This window comes from Synchiropus splendidus, chromosome 18 (assembly GCF_027744825.2).
Source record: "Synchiropus splendidus isolate RoL2022-P1 chromosome 18, RoL_Sspl_1.0, whole genome shotgun sequence".
Taxonomy (NCBI): Eukaryota; Metazoa; Chordata; class Actinopteri; order Syngnathiformes; family Callionymidae; genus Synchiropus; species Synchiropus splendidus.
In genome coordinates this window covers 10907173-10930953 of record NC_071351.1, presented here as the reverse complement: position 1 = coordinate 10930953, position 23781 = coordinate 10907173, and the positions used below count along the sequence as shown (strand labels likewise).

Genomic DNA, 23781 nt, shown 5'->3' with positions numbered 1-23781 from the left:
TCAGCTGAGGAGCGGCGGATTCTTATCGCGTCGGCGATCTCAACGCCTTCACCACGTGTCACCGCGGGGACTGATAAAAGTGCAGCCCTCTCTCGCCTGCACAATCTCTCAGTGAGGGGAAGATAACGTGATGAAGGTTCTAATCACCTCCTGGGTTTAATACACGTCAAACCCCGACGAAGGGTCACAGAACTTTTGATGCTGCACATGAAGATTACTGAAATGAGCTCAGAGGACATACACAAGATGTCGGGGAATCTTTTAGGAAATGGCAGCCCGACGCTTTCTTTCATGCGAAGATGAAACGAAGGCTGAAATGTGAGAAAGCCTACCTGGTAGTGAGCCAGCGTGTTCAGCCTCTTCCAGTCACTCTCTATCTTGGTGGTCACGTCCTCATCCTGCAGGATGATTCGGGTCAGCCGTCCCTGGCGCCACTCTTTCAACACAAAACACACAGTTTGACATCTTCACTTCAAGCAAGCGCTGCAGTGCCGTTTCTATTCTAACTATCCACTTGGCATAACTTAGTAGTATCGACCAGGCAAGTACATATTTGGCAGCTGAGTTTGCTGCTGCCATCTGACTAGAAATACGGAGCTGATGCCTGATCAGCTGTCACAGTCCTCACGATGGTGTGTATGTGTGTTTCTGCTCCTTAGAAAAACTAGCTTTCTCACTGTCAATACTAACTTCATCAGGAGAGCAGTTACTTTCCTTTGGACAGCTAATATAAGTGAATAGTAAAATAAAACAGTCAATTTACAAAATTGAAAAAGCTATAGTCACAAATGAACATCTAAAACTTCATGAATTTGTTCAGTAAGTGGAGCTTAACACACAAAAAATGCCATTTCCTATTGTGATGAAACAGGCAAGAAACATTAAACAGCCAAGTACAAAATATGTAAAGCCTACTGAAGCCTATCAATGTGGCTTTTGGCTATTTATTTAAGAGTCAATCAGAGCAGATTACATATTGAGCATTTAGAATCTTGAGCGCAGGCTGACATTTCAGCAGATGAATTAAACGATTCAAGCCTGGAGCCTCCTATAATGCCAACCCCAGGGACGCTGGGTAAGAGGCAGTGTAAAACCAATGAAAGGTCCCCAGTCAATGGCAGGAAATGATGAACAATTCATGTACAATGTCAGAAACTACACACATTTTTAAAGGAACACTGCACAGTGTAGCAACAGGGATGGATTTTAGGCAACAGGAAACACATGATGAGCAAAGTTACCGAGGTCCATGTCGTCAGCCTGAGGTCTCTGGGAGAATGGGATTCCTTTATAAACAGCATCCAGCAGTTTGTCTTTCACCTGCGTCACCGTATCACAGTTCAGCACTTTGACAGGCACTTCAGTCCCAGCCTCGCCCTCCGGAGGGATGCACATGAGTGTCTGCGGGACGAGGAGAGAGGATTGTGAGCCAGATATTCGCACAGATTGAAAAGCAAAACACCTGGATGCTAACAAAGGATTGGATTTCAGATAAATTGCTAGTTTCAATGAAATCCAGGGCTGTAAATAAAACATATAAATCTCCATTAAGTCCTGTCACTCACAAAGATGAAAGCAAGAGCCGAGTCGCCTCATTTAGCAGAGAGGAATGAGGAAGTCTTTTGATAATTGACCCACTGATTCAGCAAAGCACCGCAATAGCTTCAGATTTATTGTTACAGAAATGTATTCTTTTAATGTTGAACTCCAATTTTGATGATGATATCTTGTTTTTTGCAGTGTCACTGACTGACTCAGCAGTTTTTAGAAGTCATAATTCTTAATAGGTTGGAAAAAACATCCCTGGCTTAAGCACTGAAGAAGCAGTGGCTAAAAATATTCAAGAATTTTGGTAAACATTTACTGTTCATAAATTCATTGATCTACATGTGGAAAACCTGAGCTTAAGATGCTTTTTTGGACAAACCTATTCTTCACAGTCTGTTCTGATCAAAATTTTTTTTTGCAACAAACCAGATTTTTATCAGTTAAATACAGAGCCAGACGTCTAAATGAGTAATGAATAGTCTGGTTATCTTCTCACTACAACTTAAATGAAATCATTGTCTTTCCTCCTTGCAATTCTCCTCATGATGACAGCCACGGGAAAACAGCTGGACTCTAACACGAATTAAAACACATCTGTCAATCAATAAAATAAAACTGTTTATCGGGCAGATAAAAGCGAAAACAAGCACATGAACACATAGCGAGTGCCCCAGCTGTTCAATGATTCCCATTCTCCATCATCAACTGTAGCCAAGCTCAGTTCAGAACCATACAAAATATTGACATGCACGTGTATTTCCACTACTTATCAGTGTCTTATAGCAGTTATTACATAGTGAATTGTCAACTTTAAGCTAAGTTAGTGCTGCAAAACATCTGATCTCAAAGGAAAAGGGAATGTTCTGAAGATTCCAAATGATGTTAGTTAAATGGGAACTATTGAGTCAAGTCGAGTATCTGGCTATTAGTCATTGCTGGATCAAAACTCAAAGGTATTCAACTCAAAGTTGAAAGGGTCTCCCGAGACGTCTCCTCTGAGTCTGGGCAGGATGAGAGCCATCACTGATTAGAAAAGGTTCTATTGAGTACGAGTTGCATGAAAAGAGTGCATCTGAAATGGGCCTGGCAGTTTCCTGCTGCGTCCAATAAAGGACTTCACAAGCTGGTGTCGAACCAGGCGGCTGCTTTCATGTTTTGGAGTCAGAGAATGTTTCTGTCTGCTAAGTTGACGAACTCAAACAAGCATCACTCATTTGTCTTTGGGAGCGTCGGTGTTTGTCAATCATTAGCTGAACCGGACGGTGGATACTGATGTACTTGTGTGTGTCTGAGTGTGGGCCGCCTTACTAGTTGTTTGTAGTCGATCTGCTGTCTGATGAGTTTGTCTTCACTCAGAGAATAGCGAGCCTCTCCGGTGATGGCATCAATCGGGCCTTTCTCCATCTGCTGCTTTATGGCACAGTACAGCATGAAGAGAGGCTCACCCGCACACTCCTGGGAAAAGTGGGGAGAAAAAAGAGAGGGCGGATCGGGGGGATGAGTCCCATGTCAGATCTGAATTCCTTAATTGGCGCTATTTAATCCTGAAACTTAACAGGAGGATTTAGCCAATCTTCTTCCCCGCCTATGAATAAATTAACCGCATCCCAATGTGATTGGACACAGTCAGACCCAAGACCAGCAACCCAAATGAGGTCAATTGCGAAGAGCTCAGGGGGGAGGCACAACACAAGAAAGGAAGATCAATCACCTTCAGGAATCGATGGAGGAGGAAAGTGAACCAGTTTGTCAGCATCTTCTCTGCGACTGACTCGGTCCTAGAACAAAAAGATTGTAGATTTGATCATCTGAATGCAACGCATGCGTCGTAGTTCTGGCAGTCTGCGCCCTGACCTCCTCAGCAGCAGTTTGGGATGATTTCGGTTCTCCAGGTTCTTCTCGATCAGATCAGCCAGCAGCTGCTTGAGCACCATGGTGGCATACTCCATGCGACCCTGAGCAAAAAAATGATGAAAAATATAGTTTGGGCCTCTTTGTTTAGACTGCTGTCCCCTTAATCCAAAAAAGTGGAAGAGTGGATGAACATATAAAGGGAACTTCTGATCCTTGCGAGACTAAAACTAAACTGAGATTAGTTCATGAGGGAATAAACTTTGACTTAATGTGACTTAAATCTGTGTTGAATTAGACAATTACAGAGGCAGCAATTTTCAGAGATAACTTGTGATACAGTAATAGTTTCCATTGTCATAATGCGAACTATGATTTAAGAAGAAAAAAGTATATGACTGTTGATGCTATGAAGAGATATCAACACACACATCACTCAGAAATGTACCTGCAGTGCCGCCATCAGCAGTGAGGCCACATTTCCTCTGTCTCTCATGGAGAACGACCTCTGAGCCTCCAGCGTGTGGATGAACGTCAACAGGAACATCTTGTTGTTGAGCAGCTGACTGAACAAGCGCAGAGCTTTTTCCACATTGGCAGGAGACTAGAACACAATGAAGATTGGTCCAAAAGAATGATTTCCTTTGGTCGGATAGAGCTTGCACCACTATGTCTTTCATTTCAAGTTGCCAAATTCTACACGTTATGCTCAGTTCAGAGTTGGGACTTGATCAAAAAAACAATCTTATGAATTAGAGATTATATAATTCATTTTCAAAACAAGATCAGTGCCAGAGAATGTTATCACATCGTTTTTTTCTGTAAGTATTTGACCTTAACACATCGACTTCCATCCCAAGTTCAGCTAACATATAAAGAATTCTGTAGCCAGAAAGATGAAGTCAGGCTGATGTGATTCGTCTGAAGGACGTTCTCTTGTGTGAAGGAGCAAAGGGAGCTTGTTGAGGGTGCTTGAGGGTGTTGGAGTGAGGCTTGATAGTACTCTTCTACAGAATTGAGTCTGCTATCCAAATCTATAAGGCGATCACAATGCCGACACTTGTGTCTTTTCATGTTTCCACAGGAAATTGCTAGTTGAGGAATTGCCATGTCCACAAGGGTGGCTAAGATTTGCTTACACACTGAACAGATCAAGAGTCATTTCACAGTTACACTGATAGTCTGGTGCCAGCTCACTCTCTTCACACATTCCAAAACCTGATGAGTGTGTTTTTGAGGAAAGCCTTTCATTGTTTTGCAAACAGCAACAACAAATTCAGTATATATAATCATCAATCAATCGCAGTGTTTTAGAATGGTTAGGAGCGCATCCGAGCAGAATGGACCTGGTTCCCTCCTAAATCTAGACCAGAACCTTGCACTTGTTAGCTGACATACTCTGCGGCAAAATACTTTTGAAGAATCTCAGACACCCTTTTGGACTTTAGTTTGATTAAACATTGAACTGTCTCACTGTATATATCAGCACTAGACAGTGAACCTCAACACTCGAGGAGAATCTTCAAACACAATGTGAAATTATCTCTGATAAATCAAACCTGCCGAGCGTCAAACTCACTGGATTAGGGAAACAAAAGACCTCCAGGGCTTCAGACAAAGATACTCTTCTGACTTTTCTCATTATATTTATGGAAATCTCTCCATCTTGGGACTGACTTCTTCTGCACCTTGTTATTATGATCTGAGAAAATGTAATTTACGGTTCTGGTGGAGGAGAACAGAGCGGCTCGGATACCTGCTGGGTTGGCTTAATTAAAGTTACACCAAGACCCGGCATGCAGACATTGTGCAGCAGTGTCCCGCTTTGCTTCACAGACACATATGGAAACCTTCTATTATGGTTTTTAGGAAAACTTGTTTGTTCTTAGTAAACAAGCAGGAGTTTCGTGGGAGGAAATTCTCAGTGGACTCACGTCTAGTTCTTTTAAGACAGGGTGTTCTTCTATTCCGGGGAACATAACTCTCATGGTGTAGGTCCGGTACTCAAGGAAGGGAATCTTCACCCCGTCCATGTCGTTGGTCAGTTCCTGGATGTCTGTCTGCAGCTCAGCAAAGGCTGCCAGAGGGATGAGGACTTGTTAGAGGAATGCAATGGGATGTGACACGTCTCGCGATCAAAGATGAGCTATATTAAGTGCTAGCTTACACATGGTAGACAGTATGATCAAATGTATGGAAAGTACTATTGAGGCCTGCACACAACAGGAATGTAGTAGGCATGTCAAATGAAATCAGGGAAACACTTTTGATAGCGAAACACATATTATGTATTTATAAGGAAATTACTTGCTTATTTAAAGCTAATACTCTGTAATTACGGTGTTGTTTAGAGTGAAATTACATTGACTAGTATTAACAAGACACTAATCTATACTTTATCAATAATCAATAATTACTAGCTAGTATGCAGTGAATACACATATGAATATGGAGTTTATTCAGCGTAATTCAGGTTCCATGATCTAAAGTGTGACTAAATCAGTTTATAAATCATTAGACGGGAGTCATCTGTCAGTGATAACTGAATGACAAAAGTATGAAATTCTTATTTTCTGTTTGCTTGGGACCCACTATGTCAGAGCTGGAGTATAGAGTAATAAATCACCATTCACGCTGGAGCCACCAGAACTTACCCTCCTTACACTCCAGCGCTACTCGACTCTCAAGGTTGTCCATTTGCAGCTGGAGTCGCTTCAGTGTTCTGTCAGCATCTCGAGTCTTCCTCTTGTAAGCGATGAGCACGGCGATGATCGCGATGAGGAGGACGCCGCCGCCCGCTCCAATGCCGATGATGGCAGGTAGCGTGAGGGCACTGTCGGAGTAGATGTGCAGTGTTCCCGGGGAGTACTCCAAACCCCCAACTTTGATCTACAAGTACAGGAGGAATAACTGGGTCACCTCCTCTCAGCTGGTGATCAGCATCCACAGACAAATATAGGCAGCAGAACTTCACATAACAGAGGTCTATAACTACACTGTCCTCCAGCCAACTCACGTCGTGCCCTTCATAATCCCTGTGTGTTAATCATATTTGTAGCCTTTGCTGTTAACGTCTGATTAAAACGTCGACAGGATCTAAATATCGATTACAAAACAGATCACAGCTGATATGAGGCCTGTGATAAATAAACGATGAGCCTGCAGATGAATAATTGATCGGAGCTGATGAAAGGAAGCACTGACATTACATTCTGCATTGATTAATAATCTACACTTTTAATAATGGATCAATAGTTAGGAAGGTAAATCGCAGGCGTCTTTCCTGTTGTTCACTTTGAACAGCTGCGTGTGTCGCTTTTCTTTTATTATTCATCCCCCTATATGTTTGGATTAAAGAAAAACCATGGACAAATTCAACTGTATCATGAATCAAATTCACCTCAAGAATATGGCCCATGACGCATTGTGGCCTTTATTGATGCAGAAACTACAAGTCCAATCATGCACTGAAACAACGTCAACATTATAAGAGGCTAAGACTGCAACTTTAATTTAAGCCTGTAGTTAGGAATCCAAAAATGATTTTCAATTAAAAATGTTAGTTCATTGCAAGACAAAATATAGATGTATCTATGTGTGTATTTCTGAAGCTGAGTTACTTTTCAATATTTTAAAAATCTATTTACAATACGGCTCATTTTAATATGTAAGAAGAGATCCAGAGTGAAAGAGAATTCTCCACTACGTCGCACATAAATCCCCCATTAAACACATAATAAAAGAGATCCCTTTCAGTCAGAAATTCTCCTCATAACAGGAAAGGAAACTAACAGACAAACCCTCAAAGGGGAAACAGAGAAAAACCAAACCCCCTACAAAATGTGTTTACAGGGATCCTGTCATACATAAATCAGCCATTATAGCGTCATTAGCGCATATAGATGTGCGTTTCAGATGTGTAATATCAGACCAATTACCCATCACACCCTGCAGCTGCACCCTGCACACTCCGACCTTTACAAAGACCGTCCTCTTTTCCTTGCTGACCTTTACTTCCTCTTCTTTACCATTGGTCCCTTATGTCTTTATCTATCTTGATCTTTAACCCAACATTTTTGGCCACATCTGTGTGAACTGAAGTAAATGTGTCATATGATCATAATCTTTGACCTATGTACATGAAGAAAAATCAATAAATATGTGTATTTAGAGTAAGTAAGTCAGCCAGAGCTACACATCACCTTCAGGCCCTCTTCTCTGTATGTTTGTGTAATGATGTGCATCTTTCTAAAATATTCAAACTGACATTAAATTACTGTCAAAGACTAAGGAAACGATGTGCTTGTAAAATAATTACCTTAATAAGTAATTCTTCACTTATTAAAAATATAACATATCTGTCTATACATTTGAATAAAACATAAGTGTAATTTTACTATATATGTCTTTAATTTACAAAGAAATATAGGAAAATATTGTCCAAAATAAACACAAAAATACACAAAGTATACAATAGTGTAAATGTGAGAATGTGAGAAGAAGCAGCAAGGGGCTTCATGTGCCACCCTCAGACCTTCTCAGGACTTACCAGGACTCGCTGTTCACCGGTGATATCTGGTGAATCACAGAGCAGTTGGTTCTCTGACACCGTCAGCGAGCAAGCAGACTCTCCAATCAGAACTGTGTAGTTGAGCCGGCTGTTGCCCGGAGCAGGTGGGATCAGGTTCTTGCCCTGTACAGGTTCACAAACAACCACGCGTCACATCATGTGCACCAGCCAGCTCCCATCATGTCAGGCTCTGTCTGCTGGCTTCTCACCTTCAGGATGATGGGCGACCCTGGTTTGACTTCAAGGATTCCTGAGCTGCCGAGTGGGTCAAACGTTGGGTTGGGGTAGTGTGTAAACAGGGTGGAGTTCAGAACCAGCAGAGAGGACACCTGTCGACACAAGCATTTAGATGCAGCTGTTTGTTTACCGAGTGTCAGAAAGAAAATCATTTTCCACCAGGGAGGAAAAGTACCTGGTCAAAGATGAAGCCAAACTCATCAGGGCGGAGCGCCCCCTCTGGTGGGTTGGCTTTACCGTAGATCAGACCAGGAGCCAAGCAAGTCATGGTGCTGTCATTGAATACAGTGCAGAACTGCAGAAGAAAAATTCAAGATAAATCACGTGTTGAGATGATCTGATTCGGAATCTTCAAACATTAGAAAGTGCTCATCCATTTAATCTTGATCATTAACGTCTGAACATTTTTCTTTGAGCAAATCACATCTGCCAGATGGTGCATTATGACGTTTTGTTTTCTTATGGTGTGTAATTAATTACAACAACTTTTAAGTATCATCTACTTTTAATGTTTAACACTTCAAAATGTCGGTAATTTAAGACACATGAAGACGTAAAAGCTCTCTGTGCTTTCCTCCTCACAAGAACCCGAAAGCACACGGAGCATTTGACTGTGGAGTTATGAAAAATAGTGAGCAGAGCCACTTCATGTGATCAATCTGAGTGCGTCCTCGCATTGATCATCGTGGAGAGGAGCCAAACAGCACTACATCAAAGATCATTTTTGAGAAAGGAGTATGGATGGAAGTTAACAAACAGGTTCTTACGTTACTTGTCTCCACTCCGCCGTATTTGGCTCGGACTTTGGGCTCCTGGATGGTTACGAGGTTGGTGCCTGTGACTGTGATCACCGTGCTGCCACTGAACACAACGAGGCCTGTCAACACTTGATTCCACTTGTTCTGATGTGAATAATTGTTACTCACTTGAGGATGGTCCAGTTAGGTTCTATGCTGGTGATGGTGGGATCTTCAGTGTAGATGTATTTGGTGTCCGAGCTGGTAACTTCTGCCTTGTCAATCATCAGGCGGATGGAGGCGGAGCCAGCACCAGACAGGGAGGCGGGAGTGATGCAGATGATTTCCCGATTGGCCCGTCTGCAGGAGGAGAATATTGTTGTTTGAATTTTCTTAGTAAATGAATCGGTAGGTCCAGTTGAACTCACTTGACAAACAGACATTCTTCTTTATCGATGTAGACGACAACGCGGCTGCCGGCGTCCAGGTGTCGACCGTGCACAGTCAGTCTGGTTCCGCCGGAGACAGGACCCATGTCTGGGCGCACACGACTGAAGCTGGGGCTCTGGAGGAGAAAGAAGAGGATGTTTTTTCACTCTGACTTCTACATCAACTGTGAAATACATAATGAACCTGCACCACACTCACCACGAAGGAGTAGCTTTGGGTGGAGAGTGTCCGATACTCCGCACTACACACCCCAATGCAGAGCTCGACGGGTCCACCAGGCGAGTGAGGGAGCAGCGCCTCGGCCATGTCACACACAATCCTGCACACACGCATGAGTCAGAACACGTCTGCTGTGGGTTCAATCAACATGTACAGGGCTTTATTTAATATTGAACTTCAGATAAAGCAGCTTAAGTCCACTCAATAAGTTCAGTGTCAGTTTCAACAGTGATGTGAATCCTCTGGGAGGCAGGTTTGACATGTTGCCTGGCAGCGACAGCCATGTCGATTCAAAAATCAATACAGAAAAAATAAGTTAAAAGGTTAGATAGAATTTCAATGACCTACATTTAAATAAAGACTAGCATCACCCTGGGGCATAAAAAATGGAGGAAAAACACAGTAACTTTCTTCCCTGTGACTGGCTGAATGCAAATTATTCTTTCTTCAATATTTAAGATAGAAAAACAGATCGAAGCCACTTTTATTTTATTTCACATTAAATTAAATTGACCTGATGTTTCAGTGTTCATTTTTAATCACCTCACGTTCAGGTGCGTGCGTTTTAAAGACCCTCTGACTTATTCAAATGTATAAATATGTAAATATATAGTCAGGCTCTGCCCTGGTTGGGGGGTCCAGATGTGCAGAATCAGAACTGTCAGCAGAGAAGAAAAAAAGGACACAAACACACACTGACCTCTCAGCGCTGATGTACTGCGAGGGGACAGGGTTGCAGCGAACTCCAGCGACCTGAACGTAAGCAATTTCCTTCACCTGCAGACCCAGGTTCTCCCCCTCGATGGTGACTCTGGTCCCCCCCTCGCGAGGTCCTGTCAGGGGGTCAATCTGTGGGTGGAGATGTAAATACTAATCAGGATTGTGTCTGGAGTTGCTGACTAGGACGAAGCAGGAAAACACACAGCCACTATTCATCAAACGGCGTGATGAATAAACTCCCTCTATATCATAATTTGTCTGCCAAATCTGTTTTCTCTTTAATCACCACACCAATTTCACATTTTACCAAGAAGAAATTCATTCCATGCATGCAATAAAAGCCTGGTCCAGATTTAAATTTGGACAGTAAGATATCACAGATATGGTGAACGTCATTGCAGATGGAAATATAAAAAAATCCATGTCCACATCAAGAGTTGCTGGTTTGAGTTCCTACCCTGCTGATCCGTGGGTGACTGCAGCGCACGTTGTGTCGTCCGTGGTGCATCCAGTTGATTTCGGGCGAAGGGCAGTGCTGCTTTAAAAGGCACTTTTTGGTTTCGGTGCACCAGCCACATTCGAAGGCGGTGGGAGCTTTGAGACACTGACCGCAGCTGGAGCGCTGGGCCTCACACTTGTACAGCAGGGCTGACACGGAATAAAGACGGAAAACTTACAGAACACATTCATGTCGTAACTTCATCCATACATATGTAAGCTTGTGTAGCTGTAGCTTCGTCTCATAACCACAAGTGCCGGCCATTTTTTTTTTTATAAACTAAAGATTGTCTTAAGTTAGGTTTGATTGTTAAGTTTGATTTTGTTTTTCAATGCAGGGACAGAAATAAAAGAGCATCACTGAGTCCAACGAAGAGTCTATCGATTTGAGTTGACTTTGTGCAGACTAACTTGCCTTATGATTCCAGCTCGAGGACATTCAATGACAAGACATTTTCGCTGACGGATGACAGGCGGGATTTACCTTTCATAGCTGCAGGTTTGTCGATGAAGAAATCACCGTCCCACACGATGGAGAAGTCCACTGGGAGATCGCCAGCCTCGTTGCCTTCATACCAATACTATAGCAAAAAAAAGCAATAATTAGCACAAGCCTTTCCTCTTCAAGGTCTTAACAAACTTTAACTTATGGACAAATCACTGCGATGCAGGACGACGCAACACAACAGCAGCAGAGCTTTATGCAGTAAATAGTGTGGATTTTTCTCCTCTGTCCCTCCTTACAAGCACATTCTCCCATTACTTGCTCATAGAAGAAAGATTTTAAGGATCCACAGCTTCCAGACCAATTGTTATCACGTAAGACAACAGTAGAAATCGATAAGGGAAACGGTTAACAACCGAGAATCTATTATCCAGGAGTTGATGCTAGCTACTCCGGGCACTTCTGGTTTAACAACAACCTTAATGGTAGTTGTTGACTAACAGCAGCTAATGGGTTATCAAATATGTTAATTGCTGCACTATTTAACCTTTAAATGTTTCCCCTCTGGGTGTGCTTATGTGTCACCAGGGGCAGCTTAGGTGTGCTAGGACCATTAGAGGCTAAACGTGTGTGTACAGCATGTGTGTGTGTGTTCATAGGATTAAGCAGCACTACTGCTGAGTTTAAGAGAATCACGCAGACAACAAAGCAGCAATCATGACGCCTCAGTCAACAGACTTTAAAGTTCACACTGTGCTAATCTTGCAGGAAGAGTGTGAGCCATGAGGGCGATTATGGGAACACAGATGGTTTGAAAATATAATACATGTAGATTGTCCATTGAGATTAAAGAAGAAGAATGCTGGTGAAGAATAATTTAAAGGATCGACATTTCACACATTTTATCAACCTTATGCTTAGTTAAGATTTAACTCCCAAATAAGCAGAACAAAAAACTGTACTCATGTGCATGAGCAAAGAGGATCCATAAAAGTCAATATTTAGTATAATCAATAATGCTGAAGACATACACTGCCTGGCCAAAAAAAAGTAGCCACCTGGATGTGGGGTTGCTGCAGTTGGTCGGGTCTAGGTTCAGCAACATTATGTGCTCAAAGAATGAGGTCAGCCGACTATCTGAATATACTGAATGACCAGGTTATTGCATCAATGGATTTTTTCTTCGTTGATGGCACGGGCATATTCCAAGATGACAATGCCAGGATTCATCGGGCTCAAATTGTTGAAAGGGAGCATGAGACATCACTTTCACACATGGATTGGCCACCACAGAGTCCAGACCTGAACCCCATTGAGAATCTTTGGGATGTGCTGGAGAAGGCTTTGTGCAGCGGTCAGACTCTACCATCATCAATGCAAGATCTTGGTGAAAAATTAATGCAACACTGGATAGAGATAAATCTGCAGAAGCTTATCGAAACAATGCCACAGCGCTTTGCTGTTATCACAGCTAAAGGCGGTCCAACGAAATATTAGAGTGTATGACCCTTTATTTTGGTGGCGACTTTTTTTTTTTGGCCAGGCAGTGTGTGTTAGCTAAAAGGTGTAAAGCGTCATTTAACATTAACATTTTAATTCTTTGAATTGATGAGTGTTAAGGAGAAAACACTAGTATTGGGAAGAAGGAATATTTTCTCCTGAATAAATGAGAGTCATAGATGTATCTGACAGTGCTCTTAAGGAGCCACTATACAAAAGATGCTTTTGATCATTGATGGGAGGAGACCATGGAGCCAACCCTCCACACAACACCCCACAACATCACAACCTCAGGGTGCCATAATCTAAACACTGCAGGTAAAACCAACAATAAGCAAGCAGAACGTCAAAATAAAATAAAGGCAATATTGCAATATTAAATTCATTACAGGTTCCATTATAGACGAACTGTAATGCCTAATCATCGAGTTATAAGCTCCAAATAACCACGCAGGTTTAGAGTGGTCACCACCAGATTAACCCTGAAGCCGCCATTTTTCACCCATAAACCCATTTTTTTTCAAAGACTGAAAATCAAAGTCGAAATGAGGCTGCTGTTCAATCCATTAACTTCTACACAGAAACAGGAAGGCATTAATTAAGACAGAGTCACTTCATAACCTGACCTCAGCAAAAAAAAAAAAAAGAAAATAGAAAAAGAGAAACTAGTGTAAAATCTGCTGTATCACACTACAGGATGGCGTTTTGCAGCGCACACACACTCACACATTTCATTAAGTCACACAGAGTTTTGTTCAATAGCCCTTCTTCAGCAGAACTTCGGTGCCATCACTGCAGTTTTAAAGCGTCTTGCCTCACAAAGTTTGACAATTTACATTTCTTTTTAATTGCAGGAACACTTAATTAAATGGCACATTACACAGTCTACCACAAAACCCTGTGAGCGCCCATTACAGTGGTTCGACAGTGAGCAACATCAAATACTTTAATTGACCTCATAAATTTGGAACGGATTTAATGTAATTCTGTTCTTTACAAAGAAGGAACATATGATAGTAGCTGCTTTTTTTCCATGTATGGGTTTACTCTCTGAATAAAGGACAAAATCTATCACTGTGTGTCTGTCTGTCTGTCTGTCTCTGTGTGTGTGTGTGTGTGTGTGTGTGTGTGTGTGTGTGATGAGGTGATGCCCAAACGGGCTGAAGACTGGAGCATCAGGACCGGCACTGTGTGTGATTCTGTGTGCTTCTAAATCCCTGATATTCCATTAAACACTGCCAGCTGAGCCCAGCAGAGATGCATCATAACTCAGAAGCACACAAACCGAGCTTCTGCCATGGATCACAAGCTCACGCCATGAACTCAGCTCTGCCTCTAATCAAACAGGCTACTATTACCAATGGCCAACTACAATACTCCGAACAGGAAGTGTCAGATTCCAAAGCATGAATTGATGTCCACCCTGAGATGGACCAGTGACCCGTCCAGTGTGACACCCCGTCTTAGAAGAGAAAGCAAGCAGCTATATTTTGGCAGAAAAATGGAATAAAATCATTCAACAAATCACTAAATGTATGTGTGACTCTTCCCCACCCTCTTGTCTTGATGTTCCGGCTGTGACTAGTCAGGTGTTGCGGGGCAATAGTGTCACGAATATCAGCGAGAAATATCTTTCCTGTGGGTGTTAAAGCTGCCTTTATTCTTCCACTGTTTCTTTTCTAGGTCCCAGTCTGGCTGTTTCTCCCGTCTTGTTCTGAGACTTAATGTCACAGTGCTGCTGGTCACTGCTGGAGCGTGTGTCATCACCATGACAACCACTGCCCTGCTGTCAAGCCTGCTATTGCGACTGTGTGACAAAAATATAAGTGTAATTTTTCGCTGCTGTGAACCAGTTGTGTTCTGGCTAGACGAACAAAATCCAAGTGTATTTAATACCAAATGTCTTCCTCTAACTTTTCTTTATGACCACTGTGTCGACTTCTGAGCATGTCCACATTTCAGAGAGATAAGCAAGAAACGCCACTGATATTAATGGCTATTGAGCCGATATAATATCACAATTTGCGAAGCAGAAAAAGTTCAGCGCCTTCTAAACGACTTTGTTTCACATTAAATCATGATTTTGTCAATTATAGATCCTCTTACTTCATTATTCTGGTGGTCTGCAGCAGCTGCGTGAAATTAACCGTCGGATTTCACTGAATCATCTCTTTATTTGATTGAAACCAAATCGTATTAAACTTATGAGCAGGAAACAAATACTTACATTGTGCTTTTATTGTGAAGGCCGGGCACAGACTGCGCGAGGAATGTGTGGCCGTGTGTGAAGCATGTTGAACTAAATGGACAATTTCCCCCGGGAACAGTGACTAAATTAAATCAAGATGCACACACGCACGCTCAGAGACGGTGTGTGTGTGCGTGTGTGTGCAGAATCTTCGGACAACAGAAGACAAGGACAGATGAAGGGCAGGAAATGGGTCCAAGCAGACTACATTTGGAGTTTTCTTTTTTTTTTTGGGTCAGTGTCGTCTCCGTAGAGGACCATAATCAATCAGTGTGTGTGTGTGTGTGTGTGTGTGTGTGTGTGTGTGTGTGTGAGTCTGTGCTCTACTGGTAATTGAATCCCAGTCAGACACATCAATACTGGCTGTCCACCTCGAGCTTGACCCCTGACACTAGGAGGTCACCAGGTCATCACATACACACACGCAGGGGCGTCCACATTGACTAATGATGACAAGACCCCCTGAGTTCACCCTGACAGCTGAGTTAATGGAGGACATCGGAGAAGACAACGTGGTCGGAGTAGTGATGTCATTTCAATTCAGCACCATCAGGAAGAAAGTTTAGGTTTTTGGAACTTCACTGTAGAAGCATGAAAAATGTTCTGGGCAACTTATACAGCGAATAGCTTGCTCATCTCTGGAGAATCAAAGTTGAATGGAATGATAAAGCAACAGAATGCAAAGTTATATACTTAAGATTAGGGAACAAACATTACCCTGAATTATTTATTTATCTCTGTATTAGAAGCATATTAGCCAGTACTTCAGTATTGATTTTACAACAGCACTTTTGCCTGTCATTTCATCGTAAATGATGACAAATGTGGGGTACAAGGTCTGAAGCATTTTGGTTTGAAATTTGGGGCTGTAAATAAATTCAGTTGTGTTTGTCAAAGCCACCTCTACTCCTCCAGCAATTCATGCTCTGTCTTCATTCACACTAAGTGGCTGCTTTGGGTAATATATTAGAGAACAAGAGCGTGTCTCAAGAGCTAATTCAGTTGTTACATCCATTCCCCTTGACCCAAGGAAGAAAGAGGTGTATTGTTTCATGGTATGGTTTAATACCGCAGTGTGTTATTAATGGATTCAGTTTTCTGCTACCTCACAGCACTGCTCCATCTCCACCGGAGAGTAGATGTAAATATCCATGTCTTGCAAGAGAGGGAGAATTGACAGGCCAGCGCTGCAGCTCCATGCACTGGTTTCTCTACACTAGTCATGTAGCTGACAACTGAGAATAAGCAGGCTGACACGTGTGAGCTTGCTGATGCTGCAACTGCGTCTCGGTTCGCTGAGTCACCTTTAGGTTCCTCTCAGATCAGTGCATTTTAAGCTGCACTCCATTTGTTTGGGACAAAAACCTGCACATAGTATGAGTCTGTGGCTACAACCCCCAAATAAACCTATATACCTTTTGTATCAATGGTCAAACTGTTAAACTGTAATAAATACTTACTTACCAATTGATTTGCTGACATAAGTCATGTGCAGGACTGATAGGTGGCTGCAAGTGACTAAAGTATGTATTTGAATTCAGGGCGTAAGGGTTCCCTCAGTCAATGATATGACGAGTTCTGTTCAAGCAATCCCTTCATTTACTGGTTGAGTGGTTCAGAGGCAATGAGAAGTCATACTTGCTGCTGGAAACTAGCGACTACTCGGATGCGAATAGCAAGACAAGTGTGGCCAAGCTATGTGTGGTGTGAACGTACAGTAAGAGTGTGTTCATCACACCCAAATATAACTGGATAATTTGCCTTCACATGTATGAGCAGAAAAGCTTCACTACCGAACGCATAATACACTTATCATTTCATTATTGGGCACAGAGAAACCTTTCTTTCTAAGCCTTTCCACGCACTTCTGGTAAAGCTAGGTCATTACATTTTTTGGAATGTGACTCATTTTCCACCTCCATAGGAGTCATAAAAACTGTAGCTTGTGTAATTGCAGCACTCTCAGCAGGCACTTTTGATTCCATTAAACCTAATTTCGCGGCATATCAAGAGCTCTCGTATCCGGTGGACTGATGGTTATGAAAACTTCAAAATGTGAGGATTGAAGTCTTTTGGTCACTTGATTTGTGGGTGAATTTATTGAGGGTGATCGCTGATGGTTACCAATGACTACAATTTCCCCAGGAAGTGGATGTCACACTTGGACACCATCCATCACGTCTTGGTGGCAAGACTTGAAGTTGGAGGTGAATATTTCACTGTATTCAGCTCACACACTGCCTTTTCCTGAACTTCAGAGACTCCAGCACTCCCTGGGGAGCCTTTTGGCTTTGTCCTCCAGCTTTGTCCTGCTCAATGTCCTTGTCTATAGCAGACCAGATCCTGTCATTTTCCTGAACCCGCAGTAAATTACACAAGAGAACAGAGTTTTTCATTTCCACCACCATAGCAATCTGCTTCCTGCCCTTCTTTTGTTTTCAGCAGCTCAGTAGGGCCCACAACAAGATAAGATACACTTTGGGACAAACAATATTGCTTCTCCTCGCACAGCTATGTATTCAAAAGCAGTTTCATCCCATTCACACATGCATGCTGGGAGGTTTAGTCAATCTTACCGAGGTGTTCTGACACTGTATGCAGGAGGAGTTAAAGCGGACAGCCGGGATCCGCTGGACTTTGCCCTGGATGTTGAACACACACTCGTAGTTCTTCTGACCCGACTGTGGCTGAGGGAGGTTTCGGGCTCGCAGTGTAATTGGACGCAACATTCCAGCTGGGACCAGGATGTCAGAGGTGGGCAGGATTTGAGGACAGCCCTACGGAGACGAGGGGAGAGAGGTGAGACTTGGTCTTGACATTTCTGCAGCAAAAACACCAGGAGAGGTAACCAGAAAATTCTGGGAAAGCTTCGAGTCAAACAGGTCACCCTGCATTTCTGAATTCTTCTGATACCGTGAGTGTGAACTGAAACGGAAACTCAGTCCAGTCGCTCTGTTTTTTGCGCTAATGGGATAATGGTTCAGTACAAAGGTCGAGCAAATGATACCAGTGAAACTGCAGAACCACAACAAACATTGGATCGAAAAGTAGTTACAGCATGTCATTACTGACTGTAGTTCGCCAAGGCTCACTGGGCAGCCCTGGTTGAGCCCCCGGGGAAAAAGATTTGGATTCTGAGGCTGAAATATACTTCTACAACATTCTCCTGTAAGACCTGTGCCATTATTGTGTATCATTTCTGGGCCGTCCTTCTAGCTCTTCCAGTTGCTGAGACAAATGCGATAAAGCAGGGACGACAGTAGTGAAGCTGAAACACTGCAACAGAGCTGGCAAAATGATGGTGAGGTGAGAGGACCCGAAGAGCTTTCTTGTCAGGTGAAATCATTGAAATTGCTTCTCACACAGGCTGAAAAAAGTTACAGAGAGATCTGTCTGAACTATGGCATGATGGATGTCTGGTTTAAAAGTCAGCGTATAGACATGGCGGACTGGAATTCATTACTTTAGAGCCCCACAGCTGAATGGTGACAACTAATTATGAGCACTCATAGGCCCCCGTAACTTGACAGAAGGTTGATCAGACTACATGAAATGGCCATTACTTTCTCGCCCCAAAGGAGTTGACTTATCAAGGGTTGCACTTCTTCTTCCCAGGGTAGCGCAGAAGGTGCATAGGAAGCACTTAACAAGAGTTAAGACATCGGGAGGCACTGCATAAAGTTCTGATTCTATTTTACAATTTCATGTCACTTGGTATATAAAGTATCTGTTGAGCAATGGATGAAAAATTCCACTTGAATCATGAAGTCATTACATTCTGTTCACATAGCATAAGAGGAAGAAAATGCAGTTTAGAAAAAGAAACTACAGTACTGCATGTCTCTATGTCTCTATGATTTGGATTTGGTAGCCAAAAAGTTAAACCAGAGGAGGCCCTTCAGGTACCTGTTTCTAATCAAAGACCTTCACACAAGTGGCTTGCAGAGCTGCATAAAATGACAACATGAAAGCTTGTGTTAAGCTTTGCTTGGCAGCACAACAGAATTGCTCCTAAACCCTTGAAGGTCATATGAAGAATTTGTAAAAAATAAAAAAAAATCATCCAAAACTTCAAAGCCACATCAAATGAAACTTAGGGTTTAGCACCTTGTCTTTGAGAATCCCACCCCATCCATTACGACCTTCAGATTGAAATAGTGACTTACATACAGTGACCAAAACTGTTTTCACCATGTTGAGGAGTCTATTAACTATTGAGAATTTTCATATATAAAGTGCCATTTTTCAATGGTAGCTGCTCGGTAGCGTGCATCACGTCATTTAAGTTCAAGCTTTTTAAGCTAAGTTAAACTGACATGACTAGACAGAAAAGTGAAAGTTAATAACAGGATTAATGAACAATGTGACTCATTCATTTATCAACTGTAAACCTGCTATTGTTCCATTTAACATGATTCATGTCCTTGAAGGAATAAAAACTAGATTAGAAAAGATTTGTAAGAGCTTGTATTTCAGCTTTTTAGTGTCATGTAACCACACTGCAGCCTTTAAACTTAACAAAGCATGACAGGGCTTTCTGACTGTTTGTTGTGGTCAAGCTCGAAAAATGTCAAAGCTTATTGTAATATTAGAGGAGGTTAAACAGACTGATCATACGGACATTGATTGATGTTTTTTTGCAAGTCACCTCATGTGTGAGTTTAAATGTTTTATTTTCTGCGCATTGACGGACAGCTGGTGACAGAGCCGAGCTCTGGTGCTTCCTGGGGTTTGTCAGAAACCCACTGTACATCGACTCTCTCTGGCTGTGTCTCTCAGCGGAGTGAAACCTTTATTAACTAGCATCAACGCTGTAATTAATTGCTTTGTGACTGACAGAAAGACTATTACCTCCACAGGAAGTGGACCAGAGCACAGCGGACGCCAAAGACTGTGGAGACCGTATGTGTATGTGTGTGTGTGTCTCTTTGGGAAGCCAATTGTGGCTCCCTCTGATTCGGATAAAAAAATCTCCACCTGTAACTGGCAGACAAATTGGGCAGTCTGTTTAGTTCAATTCAGGTTGGGGTGCTTCACAGCCACCAGCTTCTCTTTGACCCCTGAACCTGCCCTGTACAAGCTAAAAACAATGGTGTTGTCGCCACTCTTGGTTCAGCCAACTTCAAGACCTGAATGGGCTCATTCTAAAAATTTTTAAACGTAGCCATCAGCCACTGCAGCTTCCAAGCTCCACACACACATACATAACTTTCTTCTCTGCTTTTTATCACCACAGGCCAATAGCAGGCTAAAATACTAGAAAATTGCGCCTATAATGAACAATAATCACAGCATGACGCTAGAAAAAAGAGCAATTCTTACAACCGGTCATTTATTCCTGCTGGATATTAGCAGCGAAGAAACTTTCATCTTCCAGCTGACAAGAAAAACAGGGCACTCACCTTTTGGGAGTGATTTGCCTTTAAACCACATGCATCTCTTAAGTGTCTCTTCTTTGAATCACACCATTCAATGTTTCCTTCTCTTCCCAAATCTTTCATCTCTTCTCCCTCTCTCTCTCTTGACTCTGCCTAATTGCCTGGTAATTAACATTAATTACTGTGATTGGGTGCTTTCGTGTCAATTAAGTGGTTATTCATCTTCCATTTAGCAATTAGCCAATCAGAGGTTGTTACTGTCACCCGCTAATGACACTGTGCACCAATCACATCAACAAGACGCCCAAATGCCTCGATCCCCGGCTCGCTAACGAGATAACAAGCCCGTCGATCTGTGCTCCGCTTGTTCGTTACGACAGTCCAGCGTCACCGTTGATCAGGACTAGTAACAACAGGTAGCTGTCAGGTGGCGGTGGACGTCCAGGCAGCTCATTTGTGCTGCGAGCGCACCGTGATTCCTTCATAAGGTAAACAACACACTCCCGCGTCCCCGGATGACGGAAACATCTGCTCATACTGAGTGAAGTGTGAGAGCAATAGCCATGAATCTGGATTGAGAATTCTTAGTTCGGGGCTGAACTGAAATGTGGAAAATCAAGTTGCAACCATGAAAGAGCCGGAGCATATTCAAGTAAACTCATAATTCAAACAGTATCTGCACTGACTTTAGGCTCAGCCTATGTGTGATAAAGCAATAATATATATCGGAATTTCCAGACTATGGAGCGCACCGGAATATTAGCCACATCCACTAAATTTAAGACGGAAAATAGATCTTGCTCATACACAAGCCGCACCAGTCTATAAGCCGTGGGTGCAGAGGTGCTGTCTGTGCCGTAGTAAGGTTAGTGGTGCACCTGGCTTAAAAACGTCTTTCAAAACTCGTGTTGTAAGAGTGAATTTAGCGTGTCAGCTGTAGGTGTGCTGTTCATGTTCGCAATTCGTCTCATCCCTCCGAGTGGTCCGAGTTCCAGCCAACAACGGGGCATTAAACCCTGGAGTGCCAGGTGTCGAGACCGAACACCACCCCTGTGACACTCGACCATGGTCCAGCGCGGAGACAGGAAAGGTTTAACACTTTTGAAAACGGGGTCCAGCATGAAACACACGCGCCAATGTTTTGAACTTGAATCATGAACTATTCACATCTTTCATTTCCTGTTTTAGCCCGCATGCCCAAAGTTCCGACACTCAGCAGCTTCTTCTTGATTCCAGACCTCCAGGAGATCAGCTCTGTTGCCAGAGCTGCGGACACATGGGCGAAAACAGCGCATTTTGAGCCTTTCTGCTTTAAAAAAATCCCTATTTTATCCATATATTAGCCGCACTGATGTATAAGCCACAGGCAAGAAAAAAAATAGCTGCTTATGGTCCGAAAATAACGGTATATAATTTTATTTACTTAGTATCACAGAAGCAGAAGATACTGGGAAACAAATTTAAGGCAGTAAATCTCAGGTGCTGGAGGATATTGTTCGAGGACTGCATTGAAACAATAAGATGGCCTGTAATTTGTAATTATTAACAACATTTTTAAATCAGTTTTGAACCGGAGCCTTTTTATCTCCTTTGCTCGACCATGAGACCAATTTTAAATAACACAAAAAACGACGACCTTAATAAGGTCCAGCTGTCAGCCCAAAATGAGTTAAACTCCTTCTGACATTTTCAAACTCATTAGAAATTCCCCCTAATTATTCAGTTGGATTTCAGATAACTGATGATGTATGATGGGCCAGAACACAGGCGAAGAAATAACTCATTACATTCCGGGGACATGCGCGCATTAATTCCTCACAATATATTTCAGGGACTTTGGCGGAGACATGCTCTCTATTGGGTGACCTTCTGCTTTCATAATGTATTTACGTGACGTGTCGGAGGCTTTTCTAAATGTGTGTAATTTGTTTGGGGTTTGGAGGACCTTCAGAGTTCTGCAGATCTGAACGTGACAAGAAATGATGCGACTGATCAAGTGTTCAGATTCAATCTTCTCTTTGCTCAAATCCCCAGCAAGGGCGAGACTTCCCTCATTTAAGAGTCAGGTACAGACTTTTAAATCTGTCACAAGGTCCTTGAATGCATCGCCAGGGTGTATGTGAGCGACTACCCTTTAGTGTTGACCTGGAGCTTTACAGTTATTTACTGAACCGCGTAATAACAGAGAGGAGCTCCGACCTCCGTCGCCACTATTCCTGTTATTCGCTTGCACAACAGAAATTATTGCAAAATGGACCGATTTAGACACTAAATAGCTGCCTTCAGACGTGCCCAGGAAATATCTCACTTGACAGACCAACCTCTTGGTGGGAGAATGGACAGCATTTCAAGCGAAAGAGCTAATTAACAAACACCCAACTATTAGTCTGCTTGAGCGAACGAATCAGTGTTGTCCAGTCGATGACACGCTAACACATTTTATCTGGAGGTGTAGCGGTTTGGACAAACAGGAGGACAAAGAGATCTTTATAGGACCATTTACAGCTGACCTTCAACCTATGATGTCAGAGTGACATTCGACTCCAGGGACACGCAAGTGCTTTAAAAGGTCTGCATGTACATGTATATGTTACATGCATGTACATGTATATGTGTGGGGTGGATATCACATCGCGCCATGTCACACATAAAATTCATTAGGTCAAGGAGGCGCAGGGTTTAGGGCAAGTCCTGCTCTTGGATGGCAGACACGGCTACATAAACAACAACATTAAAGAACCCCCAACCTCCTCAGTGCATCACTGTAACCACACAGTGAGAAGAGAGCTGCATTACGTTTATCCTTTTCTCGTTTCTCATCTTCATCTTTCCTTTTCTTCCTTAATTGGGCACCAGACAGCTTTGACCTTTTCTTGCCATCTTATTCGGTACTGAACACTCAAGATTTCCCATCCCCCAACGCTGTCACTCACACCAGACGCGTTGAGACGAAAACATTTCACCTTGGTTAAAGGAGACACAGTTGTTCTGTATTGTCTCTTTCTATTAGCCTTATCACACAATAAGGAGAAAAAACAAGAAAAATTCATAGTAATTATACAGGTCTGTGATCCACCTTCTTTGACCCAGAGGTGATCTGCCCCCGCCCCCACATCAAGTAGGGGTGCCAATATCTCGCACACATCAATGTGAGCGTATGCGCATGCATGAAAAGCAATTTGATTTAATTCCAAATCTTAATTTGGCCAAAAATAAGCAGCAGCTTCTCGCCTACAATTTCAGGAACTGGAAGTGTATCTCAGGAGGAAACTCGACTTCCACATAGCAGGTGTGAACAGTCAGCAGCACTGAACTTACGTGAGTAATAGAGGAAATGCAAACAAGAGGAAAAGAAATCGGAGCAGAAGAAGTCAAGTCAG

General features: G+C 42.6%; 1 protein-coding gene across 1 annotated transcript in view; it reads right to left on the bottom strand.

Annotated features, from left to right (window-relative positions):
* The window catches only part of plxna3 (plexin A3), an 89216-nt gene that overhangs the window by 8597 nt on the left and 56838 nt on the right, over positions 1-23781 (bottom strand). The window contains exons 13-31 of the mRNA XM_053850639.1: positions 17600-17800; positions 11315-11411; positions 10790-10980; positions 10313-10461; positions 9592-9712; positions 9372-9508; positions 9133-9303; positions 8974-9067; positions 8382-8501; positions 8179-8298; positions 7949-8092; positions 6054-6288; positions 5334-5476; positions 3848-4003; positions 3403-3503; positions 3260-3326; positions 2857-3003; positions 1242-1401; positions 333-436 (exon numbers count right to left, since the gene is read on the bottom strand). Coding sequence (XP_053706614.1) covers positions 333-436; positions 1242-1401; positions 2857-3003; positions 3260-3326; positions 3403-3503; positions 3848-4003; positions 5334-5476; positions 6054-6288; positions 7949-8092; positions 8179-8298; positions 8382-8501; positions 8974-9067; positions 9133-9303; positions 9372-9508; positions 9592-9712; positions 10313-10461; positions 10790-10980; positions 11315-11411; positions 17600-17800 — 2658 coding nt within the window. The remainder of the gene's footprint in view (positions 1-332; positions 437-1241; positions 1402-2856; positions 3004-3259; positions 3327-3402; positions 3504-3847; positions 4004-5333; positions 5477-6053; positions 6289-7948; positions 8093-8178; positions 8299-8381; positions 8502-8973; positions 9068-9132; positions 9304-9371; positions 9509-9591; positions 9713-10312; positions 10462-10789; positions 10981-11314; positions 11412-17599; positions 17801-23781) is intronic.